Raw genomic sequence first — 13944 nt, forward strand, 5'->3', positions numbered from 1 at the left:
GGAAATGACCATCCAAAGGTGGTCATCGGAATATGTCGTCTAAATGTGGTAGCGGTAATCGCAAACGGAGACCGGTGGATGAAACCATTAAAAACATTAGAGAGAGAATTGAGGAAAGCTAGAGTGAGTTGGAATAAGTTGGTAAAATAACCAACTCAACCCACCAACATTTAAAGTTGGTTGTCAAATATTAAGTTCGTAAAAAATATCACTTAAACTGAGTTTGCTTCTGAGCCTAGTAGCAAAGTAGCTAGTAGTAAGCTATGAAAGTCATGGTAGCTGCCACCCGACTCTCCTTGGGTTGTCAAACACACCCTTAGTTTGGTAACCTAAACTAAAAGACAAATTCACCTTATCAAGCTAATCTAGTCCTTTTAGTTGAAACATTATACATTCATTATACCTTATATATTTGTTTTGTGTTTTGTTTTAGAGAGGTGAATCTCCACCACATTGAATTCCAAATAAATAATGGAATTTGTTTTGCCCCACACCCTAGAACATCTTTAACTATGGTTGACGAAAAATCATTCAATGTGGTTGCCTCTTAGCAACCACTTAAATGTGGATTAGAAAACTTGCATGCTCCTAATAACCACTAAATACATTTGTACTTCTGCAAATTCTCTCTTATACACTCAACGCTACAAAACTGTCCACCACATCATAGCAGCCTCCAACAATTGCTCCAAAAGTTAATGCAACCCCCGTTCAATTACCTATGTTCAGCCAATGATATGGTAAAAAAATAATAGTGCTACAACTTTTAAGCAAATATAAACAATAAGTTACAATTAATCATTTATCGAGTAAATCAAAGAAAAAACAACAGTTCTTCAAAATATATATACAGAGAGAGAGAGAGAGATGAAAGACAAGAGGGCATCATTTCTTTGCATCCTCTTTTAGGAGCAGTCCAACGGGTCCACCATGCTTCATCAATATGGCCAGTGAACAAATTGTGAATATAAACCATTTCACTGGCTGAAGAACAATAAATAAGAAACTTGACAGAGAACTTACAGGATGGGAAATTGTACTTCTAAATTCTTATCAATCTTCTAGCAGATATCTGTTTCTTCTTGCACCAAAAGCAAGTCTCTGAATGCATGGGAGACATGAAACAATTAATTGGATAGCATGAAGAAGGGGAAAAAGAAAAACGTTTCAACTTAATTGAGGAGTAATTAATCATTTCTTAACTGAGAAAATCTGGGAATAAGCTTTCAGTCCAGTGAGGAAACGGATGTATGTGGGCCTTGTTGAACCATTGGTTGGGATAGATCTTATGTTTGGGACCAGGTATTCTGCGACCTGTAAACTCAGATATCAACCACCGGATGAAGAAAAAGGGCAGATGCAAAAAAATATTATAAGGCTTATAGTGATCTATGGATTTAGTACATTTACGATGTTAGTAGCAATGTTCTTGTCCACGAAGGATGTAATGAAACTGTAATAGGTGTCAACTTATCATGAAACATAATGAGATTGTCCACATTTTCTGCACCAAATTTACAACTGTTCTCATTTGGGCTCTATTTGCTAACCATTTGATTTTTTATTTTTTAAAATTAAGCTTATAAACATACATTTCACCTCTAGATTTCTTTGTTTTACTGTCTACTTTCTACCAAAGTTCTTAAAAATCAAGCCAAGTTTTGAAAACTAAAAAAGAAATAGTTCTTAAAAACCAAATGGTTACTAAATGGGACCTTAGATTTTTAGTTTTTAATTTTTGAAAAGCGAGCTTGTTTTCTCGTAGTTTTCATCTCTCTAATGAATCATTTGGTTTCCTATCCAGCTTTCAGAGGGGAAAAAAACTTACAAAAACTACTTTTCTTTCATTTTCAAAACTGAAAATACCAAATAGTTATGCTTAATAAAATTCACAATCGTGAATGAGACTTGATCCAAGAGGAATTTTCTTAGGTTTACAGCCATGTAATATGTTTATTTTGGATCAAGGTCACTATAAAATACAGAAGACACTCTCAACTGTATGCTAGGAAAATATAAGTATGAAGATAACGAAATTCAAAACATAATCTTACCACTTCAGGTGGTTCCGCCAAAACATTGATGAAAAATTTCGCCTGCAAGAGACCAACTAGTATGATGTTTCCAAATTCATGAAGTTATTAAAATAATCTAATTTAAAATAATCTATAATGCCTCATCAACCTGCTTTGTATTAGCACCAGACATGAGAAGTTCAGTTGTAACCATCCCAGGCTGCAAAACCAAAAAACACAAATAACATTATATAAGGCAAAGAAAAGAAGATGTGATTGTATGGTGTTAAGAACCTTTCTGATGGACCTTAGATGATGTGAAATTTTACGATTTCAATATATTATGTTCTTGAATACATCCCTGGAATGTCAAGGATCTTATTTATGAAAATGATGCAAGATTCAAAATAATACTGCAAAATCAACATCAGAAAAACATAAATAAACTTCTCAAGCAGTTTTGAGTCCTTGACAAAAGGGTTGAGATAGAAGGTTTCACACTCAAATTGAAGGCATAAAATTGTGTAGGAACACACCGAAAGATTGTGCACAACAACATTTTTCACGTCCTGCATCTGCAATTCAGCCTGCAAATAGTTTTTAAAAATTATGGAAATATCGACACTAAAAGCGAAAACAGTAGACAAGTTATTTAAAGATGGTTGAATGACGAGTAAAAGGAATTGAAGGGAGTAAGAACGAGGAAGAACAAGATATTTAGATTCTTCGAATTTTTTTAAAGATCAATGATAAACCCATTTCAATTATTTTTTGTTGCTTGGTGAAACCTTGGTACTCTAGACTCTTGAGGGCAGCGACTTTCCTTGGACTTTATTATTAGATTCTGATGGTAGGTAGTTCTTGAAATGCTTATTCACCCTGTAATACAACCCAGGGATCTTCATGAGTCATGACTGAGACCATCCCAAATAGGCACTCCAAATGCTAATAGATTTTCTAGCCAATCTTATACGTGGTCAAAATTGGTTATCCTCGGTATGTCTACTATATTTGAATCAAACAGAGCTGATGCAGGCTACTCTATATGATGCATAACACATCGATGCTTCGTTTTTAAAGTACAATCCTGATTAAAATCTAATTTATTTGAGAGAGAGCGCGCGTGCAAGAGAGAGAAAGAGAGAGAGAGAGGCTCAAGTAGCCAGTACCTGTAACGACTTTGTTAAATGGACAACACTTCTTTTAGTTGCCCCGTATGCAGCAAACCTAAGGAAAGACAGAATTATCAACCAACAACATTTCTGAGTAAGTGACCACTACATAAACAGAGTAAATGCATATAATAGGCTCATCCAAGACAAAACCAATCATTACCATAATTTAGTTTTCTAACACAGATTTTGAAGTCTTGTCTAATATAGATGTTCAAACTGACTGGGTCCATCCTAATAATTTCACATGAGATTATCCTTATATTCATCAGAAATGTGTAAGATCTCGCTCCCTGAAAATCGAAATAAAAGAGCAACAAACAGAAAAGAGCAAAATAGAGACAAGAAGAAGAGTGAAGATGATCGAAGATGTAGCTCTGCTACTCCTTGCTTTTATTTATGCACGATTTCTTCTATAATAACCCCTCCTTACAATCGTTCAAATAGCCTCTCTAAACCTTCCTCAAAATGGAGCAAATCTCTCCCCAAAAAGTACTCTCCCCTGCCTCCCCAAAAGAAGAAATGCAAACAAGGAATACCCCAAAACCTTAGAGAGAGCTGGGCACTTCTCTCCTACCTAAAAGCCTCCTCACTTTTAGCAAATTCCTTTTCTACCTCCTTCAGTACGATCCCTGCCCTTTTGTAACAGACTCGTGGTCCCCTCCATCCTCTCTCCCCACATTCTTTCCTTGATCATCATTGGTTGTTGTGACATTTCTTTTTTTACCCCTTCTTTTATAAGTATATATTATTTGTGGCCTTACAATACCCCCCTTCTCAAAATGAACCTTGTCCTCAAGGTTGAAATGAGGAAACTGTTGATTCAATACCCAAACATCTTCCTAAGTCGCTTCATTCTCGGACATCCCCTTCCATTTGACCAGCCACTCGTGTGTTGCCATGTCTCCATTCCACCGTACCCCCAAAACAGTCTCAGGTGCAGTTTGTAGCTCAAACTCTTCAGTCAACATGGGAGGGTGCCGTTGGATCTGGTGGCCCTGTCTGAGCTTCTTCTTGAGCTGAGAGATATGGAATACGTTGTGTATTTCAGCTTCTGGTGGCAGGCTTAACCTGTAGGCTACTTCTCCCACTCGTTCAGTTATTCTATAAGGTCCATAGAACCTCGGTGCCAGCTTTTCACTTCTTCTTCTAGCCAATGTTTTCTGTCGGTAAGGTCTCAGCTTCAAGTATACTTCTTCTCCCACCTCAAAATTCAATTCTCTCCCATGTTTGTCGGCTTGCTTCTTCATTCTATTCTGTGCTATAGCCAAATTCTCCTTCGAGGCATTGAGAGCTAAGTCCCTCTCTTGCAACTGTTGTTCCACGGTGTTGTTGAATGTCTTCCTGTCCCCATAAGTGATTAGGGGTGACGGTGGTCTCCCATAAACGGCCTGAAAAGGGGTGGTTTTGATGGAGATATGGAAAGTTGTGTTGTACCATAATTCGGCCCAAGCTATCCATTTGTTCCATTTCCTCGGTTGTTCATTAAAACAACGCAGGTAAGTCTCTAAACATCGGTTCACCCTCTCCGTTTGTCCGTCAGTTTGTGGATGGAATGTACTTCTTTTAAGTTTCGTTCCCATCGTTGTAAACATCTCCTTCCAAAAATTGCTCACGAAGATTTTATCTCGATCAATCAAAATAGACATGGGTACTCCATGGTGTCTTACTACTTCCTCAATAAATATTTCCACGACTTACTTTGCTGAAAAAGGGTGTTTGAGAGGGGTGAAGTGAGCATACTTACTCAATCAATCTACCACCACCATAATAGCATCATACCCTTCAGCCTTTGGTAATCCTTCCACGAAGTCCATGCTCCAATCTTCTAATATCATGTATGGAATAGGGAGTGGTTGAAGTACGCCTGCTGGAGTGAGGGTCTCAAACTTGTTTCTTTGGCATATTTCGCACCCCTCAACATACTTCTTTACATCAGATTTCATTCCCTGCCAGTATAGCTCTCCACTCATTCTCTTGTACGTTCTCAAGAATCCCAAGTGTCCTTCTAATACCGAATCATGGAATGTATGCAATAGTGAAGGGATTAAACTAGATTTCTTTGATAGCACTAACCTGTCCTTGTAAGTTAAACGATCATGTTGCCACTTATATCTCGGCATTCCCTCTGGATTTTCCTTCAAAAGGGTGATAATTTTCTGTAGATCCCCATCTTCCTTCAAAAGGGTGATAATTTTCTGTAGATCCCCATCTTCCTCCACTTCTTTCAAAACAACTTCAATATCTATAATAGTAGGTGCTGACAGTGTACTCAATTCCCCTTGTTCTCGCACTTTTGACAAGGCATCTGCAGCTTTGTTTTGTAATCCCGGTTGGTATAGGATTTCAAAATCATATCCAAATAGCTTGGTTAACCACCATTGGAACTGGGGTTGTACTTCTTGCTACTCTATCAAGAATTTCAAAGCCTTCTAGTCCGAAATCACTGTGAATTTGCTTCCCAAGAGATAGTGTCTCCATTTTTCTACTGCTAGAACTACTGTCATCAACTCTTTTTCATAAATAGACTTCCCTTAGGCCCTTGCTGATAATTTCTGACTGAAGTATGCTATAGGTTTCGAGTCTTGGGACAGAACAACCCCTAAGCCAGTTCCTGATGCATCTATTTCTATCACAAATCCTTTTGAGAAGTCTGGGAGGGCTAGGACGGAGGCCGTGACCATGGCTTGCTTCAGATTCATGAAGGTCTGATTGGCTTCTTCACTCCATTTAAATGAATTTTTTTTTGGAGAAGCTTGGTAAGAGGGGCTGCTATATTCCCATACCCTTGCACAAAGCGTCGAGAGTAACCCGTGAGCCTAAAAAATCCTCTTAACTCAGACACATTCTGAGGTTGTGGCCACTCCCTCATAACTTTAACCTTCTCATCATCAACTTCTACTCCATTAGCTGATATCCAATGACTCAAATATTGTATTCGCGCCTGGCAAAAGGTGCATTTTTTTTTATTTGCATACAGCTTGTGATCACGAAGCACATTGAAGACCACTCTCAAGTGTGTTTCATGTGTTGATAGGTCAGGGCTGTACACCAATATGTCATCAAAGAAAACCAGTACAAATTTACGAAGGAAAGGACGAAAAACCTGGTTCATTAATGATTGAAAGGTAGCTGGTGCATTTGTGAGTCTAAACGGCATGACAAGAAATTCATAGTGACCTTCATGCGTTTAGAAAGCTGTCTTCTCGATGTCCTTCTCATTCATCCTGATTTGGTGGTACCCTGAACTCATATCTAACTTAGAGGAACCTGCTAACCCATGTAGTTCATCTAACAGCTCTTCGATGACCGATATAGGGAACTTGTCAGCCACTGTTGCTTGGTTTAGTTTTCTATAATCAACATAAAACCTCCATCCTCCATCTTTTTTCTTCACTAATAGGACCGGGCTGGAATATGGGCTGCGACTTGGCCGGATGATCCTTACTTTCAGCATTTCCTCCACCAACTTCTCAATTTCTTCCTTCTGGCAGTGGCCGTATTTATATGGCCTTACATTGATTGGTCTCTGATCCGTGCTCATCGATATGCGATGGTCTACAGCCCTTTTAGGTGGTAAAGCCCTTATCTCCTCAAATATGTCCTTATTTTCTTCGATCAGAGCTCGAATCATTGGTGGAAGTTCTTCTGCCTCATTGAGTTCCTCTTTCCCTTCATTTTTTTCTTCACTGTCATACTCATAATTTTGAAATTCTACCAAAAAAACCCTGGTCATCCTCTTCCCATGATGTTGTGAATGTCTTGAAGGAAACCTCTGCCTTGGTTAAGGAAGGATCACCCTTCAAAATGACTTGTGAGTTCCCTGACATAACTGACATGGTTAAGGATGACCAATGTACTCCCATGAATCCCGTCGTGCATAACCAAGCCATCCCTAGAACCACGTCCATCTGTCCCAAATCAATCGCTAGGAAATCGGCCTTCACACTGAGGTTGGGAAGTTTAAGATCAATCGCCTTGCAGATCCCTCCCCCTCTTATAGCATCCCCATTTCCAATGACTACAGAAAAGCTCTTCCTATTCATTGGTATTTTCAGTTCGTCTACTAACCTTTTATACACAAAATTGTGTGTGGCTCCGCAGTCGATCAACACTACTACCTCTTCCCCCTTCATTTTCCCTCTCAGCTTCATCGTCCCCCGGGCTGATAGGCCATATATCGATCTCAAAGCAATTTCGGCCGGTTCCTTTGTTTCTTCTTCTTTTGGCGGCTCCCCTTTTTCCTCCTGCTCCAGTTTGAGTTCTTCGATATCATTGGTGATGAATAACATCAGTTCCCGGTTCTCCTCCAGCTTGCATCGATGGCTTGGGCTGTCTTTCTCATTACAACGAAAACATAGTCCCTTGTCCAGCCGTTCGTGAAACTCACTTCTGAAAGTCGTTTCATGGGTGGCTCCTTCTTCACGAAGTTGCTCTTCACAGGTAGGGTGATCCTTTTAGTCCCTTGTGTCTCCAAGCTCTTCTCGCTCGTCAGAGTCGAATTTTCTTTGCCTTGGGCTTCCTTTTTGCAAGGCCCAACAACCCCCAGATCTACTAAAGCTATCTTCAGGGCTACATTGCGGTCGCTCACCAGTTGGGCTTCATACATACATTCCTCCAGATTGGTTGGTTTTCTACTGATCACTTCGGCCCTTAAGGTTGGTTCTAGTCCATTTACAAACGCATCTCTGAGAATTTCTTCCGCCAGGTTGGGTAGGGGTGCCGAATATGTGACAAATTTCTTCACGTACTCTACATAAGTTCCTTCTTGCTTTATTCTTAACAATCTCGCGCTCAAGCTCCCTTCTCCGGTCGGTCTATAGTATTCGAACATCCTCTTTTTCAGCTCCTCCCATGTTCTAACAGTCTCCGGTTGTGGCTCCAATGAAACCAGTCCACTTCCTCCGGCCCAAAGCTGATGACCGCGACCTTAACCTTCTCCTGATCAGACAGCTTATGGATTTCGAAGTAGTGTTTTGTCCTATACACCCAAGACTCCGGGTTCTCTCCAGCGAAAACGGGTATTTCCAGCCTCTTATACTTGCTTTTATCGAATCCCCCTCCTCCATTGCTGGGGTCGACACTGTTTCGTCAGCCTTCCCTTTCATTTTCATCCTCCTCCCATCAGAAGCGCCCGACTCCTTAGCCTTTCGAGCCGCATTGCTTTCTCTCATCTCCTCTGTCAACTTCTCGATATTCTTGCACAAAACCAGTAGCATCTCTTTCATCTCCGATACTTCCTTCTCATTCTTTTCAAGCCTTTCTTCTATTTGTTTCTGAGCCATCGCTCGTGCACGCCCCAGGATGAAGCGGCTCTGATACCACTTGTAAGATCTCGCTCCCTGAAAATCGAAATAAAAGAGCAACAAACAGAAAAGAGCAAAATAGAGACAAGAAGAAGAGTGAAGATGATCGAAAATGTAGCTCTGCTACTCCTTGCTTTTATTTATGCACGATTTCTTCTATAATAACCCCTCCTTACAATCGTTCAAACAGCCTCTCTAAACCTTCCTCAAAATGGAGCAAATCTCTCCCCAAAAAGGACTTCCCCTGCCTCCCCAAAAGAAGAAATGCAAACAAGGAATACCCCAACACCTTAGAGAGAGTTGGGCACTTCTCTCCTACCTAAAAGCCTCCTCACTTTTAGCAAATTCCTTTTCTACCTCCTTCAGTACGATCCCTGCCCTTTTGTATCAGACTCCCCACATTCTTTCCTTGATCATCATTGGTTGTTGTGACATTTCCTTATTTACCCCTTCTTTTATAAGTATATATTATTTGTGGCCTTACAAAATGCTTAAGAGATAAACCTTCAGATGTTTCAGCATGAAATTAATTGCTCCATCTGCTAATCAAGTAATGGAAATAAAAAGCATATGCCAGTGCGTTGCTGCAATTCTAAAGCAATTACATCATATAAGATTGAGCACATTGTGCATGACATTCCAATGAACCACATATTTCTTGTGCTTTTCTCATGTCATCTACAGTCTTCTTGAAAGAGCGTATGTAAGATAAAGAACGTCATAACAAGCTCAGACATAAGAGAAAGAATGCAAGTGATAGAAAGAATGGCACCTAGGGGTGGGTCGACCATCAGAACCAGCCCCATCAATGTTGAAAATATGACCCCCTCGAGGTTGGTTTAACATCATCTTTATTGCCTAAACAAGAAGTTAGGAACTTAGCCTGATTTACATGTCAAAAATACAATAGAGTATGTGACTGAAGCAGTATATACCTCTCGGCAACATATCATCAAACCAAGAGCATTTGTAGTGACAACTTCACTGCATTAGAGAGTGTCTAAGGAATAAACTAAAAGGATTTCTATTTCATGTCATTGAGGTTTGGGGATCAGGAGGAAGCTCACATGAGATCTTCATCTGAAGCCTCGACCAAAGGCTTAAAGCTATAAGCATTTGATCCTGCATTATTGATCTGCATGGTTCTTCCAAAAAGTTAAAATAGCAATAGAAGCAAACAAAATTCCACCAAACCAATAATAGGGCATAAAACAACAGACTCGTCATATCCTCTCATGGCTTTCAAAATTGATCAACAGTTTAAGTAGTAGACAATGAAATGTTTCTAGATCTTTTAAGTCCAGTTTCCTACGATATGTGCACAATGCCATATTGAAAATGTACACTTTAGCCTAGAACATCTAAGGACTGTCTTAGCTTTAGGCGAATACCTCTCAGATATATCACATGTTATTATTAGAATTGTTTGAAAAAAAACCCCTCAATGACATGATATGAATATTCACATCATATGACAAAAGACAAACTGGGTTAAGGCACTTTTTTGTTGGACATCTCAATACTCAATAGCATCAATATACATGACAATTTTCTTTTACATTTCAACAGGTCTAATTTCATAATTGCTATCGTTATCCATACAGTTTGCTTAATTACTCAAGTATGAGAGGATTATAAATGATATATATCTTGTAATATGTGAATTTGTGAGACCTCTGTAAATACCTATTCACGGAAGGGTAAACTGGGAAGTGGCTGAGAAGTAGTTAATGTGGGACAGAGTTGGGTTGGTGTGGTTGTACTGTCTGTAGGGGAGAGATTTTGTGAGGATTTTGGGGGTTTGGAGTTGGCAGGTATTTTGGTAGACTTGAGTCTAGAGAGGAGAGGGCCAGCTCTCTCGGAAAGCTGGAGGGGAATCCTAGTGGTTTGGATGTGAAATTTCCTTTTGTTTCAATTTCGGATTCATAACACACTGTATATTAAAGAACTCTGGATATATCAGTGTTGCTGAGATGTTTGGGTCTCTGTCTTGTGTCTGTTTGGCTGTTTTGTGCTTGTTTGGCTATTTTCTGCAGGTTAAGGAGCTTGGATACCTAACAGAATCATTCTAGAACAGATATCATGTTATAGTATCAAGATTTTCTAAGGTTTCAATAAAATTCCTATATTAACCACATCGTACTAACCATGAATCGGCCAATTGTAAAAGAGACGAGTTGTAAATTTGGATGATCTCGAAGTTACAGGCATATGTTCAACCCTTAAAGGCCACCTATCTAATATATTCAATATTATATAGGTTTTTTCCTTTTAGAGTAAAAATACTGTATAGATTCTTTGACGCCAAATAAACATACATTCTAGTCACTAGAAAATACAAATTAAGATATACTCATCAGTCTTCATGAAGAAGGGGAAGAGAGAAGAATTTGAAGTAAATACCCATATGTCAATATATTTAAGATTTTTCTGCACAAACGTGACTAAATTCTTTATATCCTCTCCTTCTCGCACATCACATCTAGTACCCTGGAAAGGAAACTAGATTTAGGCCAATGAACTTGACGTATCAGCAACTGCTCAAATTGTAAATAGTACATGGAAAACAATGGAATGATAGAAAAATGGTAACTAAATTTCTGCAGAGAAAAATTAAAATGGAAAAGTCTAGCAGGAGGTACCCACACATGCTGCTCCCCAAATTCTTCTCTCAGGCTTTGAACAGATGACTCAACCCTCTCAGCTGTTAAAAGATTTGTTGAGCAAATGTGAAATGGTGCATTTCATTTACAGACAAAACTTAAACTGCTTCCGAATCTTAACATTAATGTGTATATAAATATTTTTTAGGCGAACATTAATGTATACTTGAACTGCTTTAACAAGTGTAACTCAAAGCCTACTAAGGATGCTGACACCAACCACAAATCAAAATGGAAATAAACATAAAATTATAATGTTCCAAGCATCTTGATAATCCTAGACCTTTCCAGAAAAAAGGAAAAAAAATCAACAAAAAAAACTAAAAAGGTGCAAGATCCCGAGAATGACTAGAATCCAAACCTAATCAATCAACACAAAAACTAATAAATGTGCAGCAACAGACATATGTCTATAAAATAAAAATAATTACAAACACATAACTGCATAAGAAGCCATATCTTGCATATTAAAAAATAAAGGAAAACCAAGTCCATTTTACATGATAACATACAGTCATTATGGGATGTTCTACAATACCGTACAGATATACTCAGAGTCCTATGTGATTTGTGAGTGTGCATGAACGGGGGAGAAAAAAGGTCAAGAAGGAAATATCATGGTGATCCTAGTGCAAATGTTACCTGATCGTGAACAGATAACGACATTGTCACCTGCTTTCAGAAACTGTCTAGCCAATGCATATCCTATTCCTGGATAATTTGCAAATATGAGTAGAAAACGACATAAGAATGGCAATAAGGAAGTCAAAGACAATAGAATCAGCAAATTCTTTGTAAGCTCTCATAAAGAGAACTCTACCAATCCCATGGATCTGTAAGTAGACTAGAATTACATGAACAAGGGAATTGAGGTTATAATGTGAAAATATAATTAACATTTGCCGTGGAATGTGGAGTTGGATTGGATGGATACCCTAAGAAGGACCGATTGTTCTTCGGTCCTCGTAGGAATAGAGTTTATAACATCATATGTCCAAAGGCCTAACTTATTTGGTTTATGAATAAGTTGACAGTTGAAAGTATATCTTGGCACTCCATTCATTTAAGGACTCAGACTTCAATCACGAACGAGAAAGAGACAAAAGAAAGACCGGCACACCTTTAGTAGAGCCGGTGATCAAAACGTTGTAAGGAGGAGCCATAGGCTCCCTCTGCTGAGATTCTTCGGCGTTTGTCGATACGGAATTCGAATTCACGACGCCATTCGTCGGAATGTTGGATATCTCGCGCGAAAGAGCTAGGGAATGGCTGAAACTCTTCAAATTGTAGAGTGATAGGCGGATTCGGGAAGGAGGAGAGAAGAAGAAGCCATGGTTATGGTAGATGAACGGAGACGGAAAGAGTAGGGAGGAAGAAGAAGAAGCTGAAGCCATTTCGCGCGGTAGAAATTTCCAGATTGATTACTTATGGATAAAACTTTTTTGTTTCTCGTTTTTCTTCAAGCATCGTCAAGTTGGTAATCATCATTCTTCCCTTTTATGAAAATTAATTATGGGATAAAATATCATTTTCGTCCCTTAACTTTAATTTAACACATTTTTCATTTTTAATCCAGGCACTTTTTATATATTTTATACTAGATTATTAGTTAATTTTTTCATAAAATTTTACCATCTATTACCACCTTTACTATAAATTTACATATTTTTATTATTTTCATTATTATTATTATTATTACTTAATCAATATCAATTAAAATTTTTTGAAGAACTAAATTTAAGTTTATTGGACGTATAAGGACTAAAATGAGACATTTAAAAGTAAAATGATTAAAATTAAATGTAACTCTAAAAAATAGGGACTAAATTTATCTTTTAACCTTAATTAATGTATAATTAAAAAAATGTCAAAGCCAACCACCAGGGCTGAACTTCTCCTCCCTTCCCCAATTTGATGCTCTTTACACATTGTTCGCACGAGGTTTCCGGAGAAACGTGTTTCGTGGAGTTGAACTTGAGTTGGTGTTGATGTTGGAGTTGATTTGATGCGATGTAGTTCGATCTCTAATATTTGATCATCTGATTCTCTCTCAGTTTGGTGAATATGCTTGACTTGGAGAAGGAAAGCACCGAACGTTCTTGAAGTAGAAGTCTTGGAAGCTTGGAGTAGAAGTCTTGGAAGAGTATTTGTGTCTTCAAAGGTCTTCTGCCTTACAGGAGTGCAGCTTCAGGAGTCTTGGAAGAGTATTTGTGTCTTCAAAGGTCTTCTGCCTTATAGGAGTGCAGCTTCAGGAGTCTTGGAAGCTTGAAGTAGAAGTCTTGAAAGAGTATTTGTGTCTTCAAAGGTATTCTGCCTTATAGGAGTGCAGCTTCAGGAGTCTTCAGGAGTCCTCTGCTTGTTAGTGAATTCTCTCTGAGTCTTCTGAGTATAGAAAATGCTGCCCTTACAAATGAAGAGAACTTCTCTATTTATAGAGTTCTAGGTGGGCTTCATGGGCTTGGTTGGTCCATGGGCCTGACTCTTGGGCCCAATTAGTTGGTTTTGGGTCTGATCTAGAATTCGGGTCCAATTCAACTTTTGTGTAGTTTGGACTTTAAGCCTAAATAATAATATCAAATTGAATTTGATCTCATTTGATTCATTCGCGTGACATCATCGAAACTTGTCTTCAATTCAATTCGAGACATGTGTCAACTTCTAATTGGACCCAAAGTCAATGATTTAGAAATTCGTCGTTAATTTAGCAAATGACGTGGTGACTTGTGATTGGTCCAAAATTTCCCATTCAACAAATGCCCCCTTTTCGAGATTTATGCACGTATATGGG

General features: G+C 38.6%; 1 protein-coding gene across 4 annotated transcripts; it reads right to left on the minus strand.

The window, feature by feature from the left end:
• Positions 1–372: 372 nt before the first annotated feature.
• LOC120075744 (chlorophyll(ide) b reductase NOL, chloroplastic) lies at positions 373–12628 on the minus strand. 4 transcript variants are annotated; one of them, XM_039029386.1, is made up of 14 exons: positions 12277–12628; positions 11799–11867; positions 11136–11197; positions 10897–10995; positions 9561–9628; positions 9429–9477; positions 9266–9351; positions 3185–3242; positions 2552–2602; positions 2185–2235; positions 2055–2096; positions 1204–1314; positions 1024–1101; positions 373–719 (listed from the first exon to the last, which is right to left on the minus strand). In XM_039029386.1, the coding sequence occupies exons 1-13, from the start codon at positions 12548–12550 to the stop codon at positions 1054–1056; spliced, it is 1068 nt and encodes a 355-aa protein (XP_038885314.1). In that variant the 5' UTR covers positions 12551–12628; the 3' UTR covers positions 373–719; positions 1024–1053. The 4 variants fall into 4 exon arrangements, with proteins under 4 accessions (XP_038885314.1, XP_038885313.1, XP_038885315.1 ...); XM_039029385.1 differs by lacking the exon at positions 373–719 and adding an exon at positions 739–933 and having other exon boundaries at positions 12277–12627; XM_039029387.1 differs by lacking the exon at positions 373–719 and adding an exon at positions 739–933 and having other exon boundaries at positions 10897–10983; positions 12277–12626.
• Positions 12629–13944: the final 1316 nt, after the last annotated feature.

This window comes from Benincasa hispida, chromosome 4 (genome assembly GCF_009727055.1).
Source record: "Benincasa hispida cultivar B227 chromosome 4, ASM972705v1, whole genome shotgun sequence".
Classification (NCBI taxonomy): Eukaryota; Viridiplantae; Streptophyta; class Magnoliopsida; order Cucurbitales; family Cucurbitaceae; genus Benincasa; species Benincasa hispida.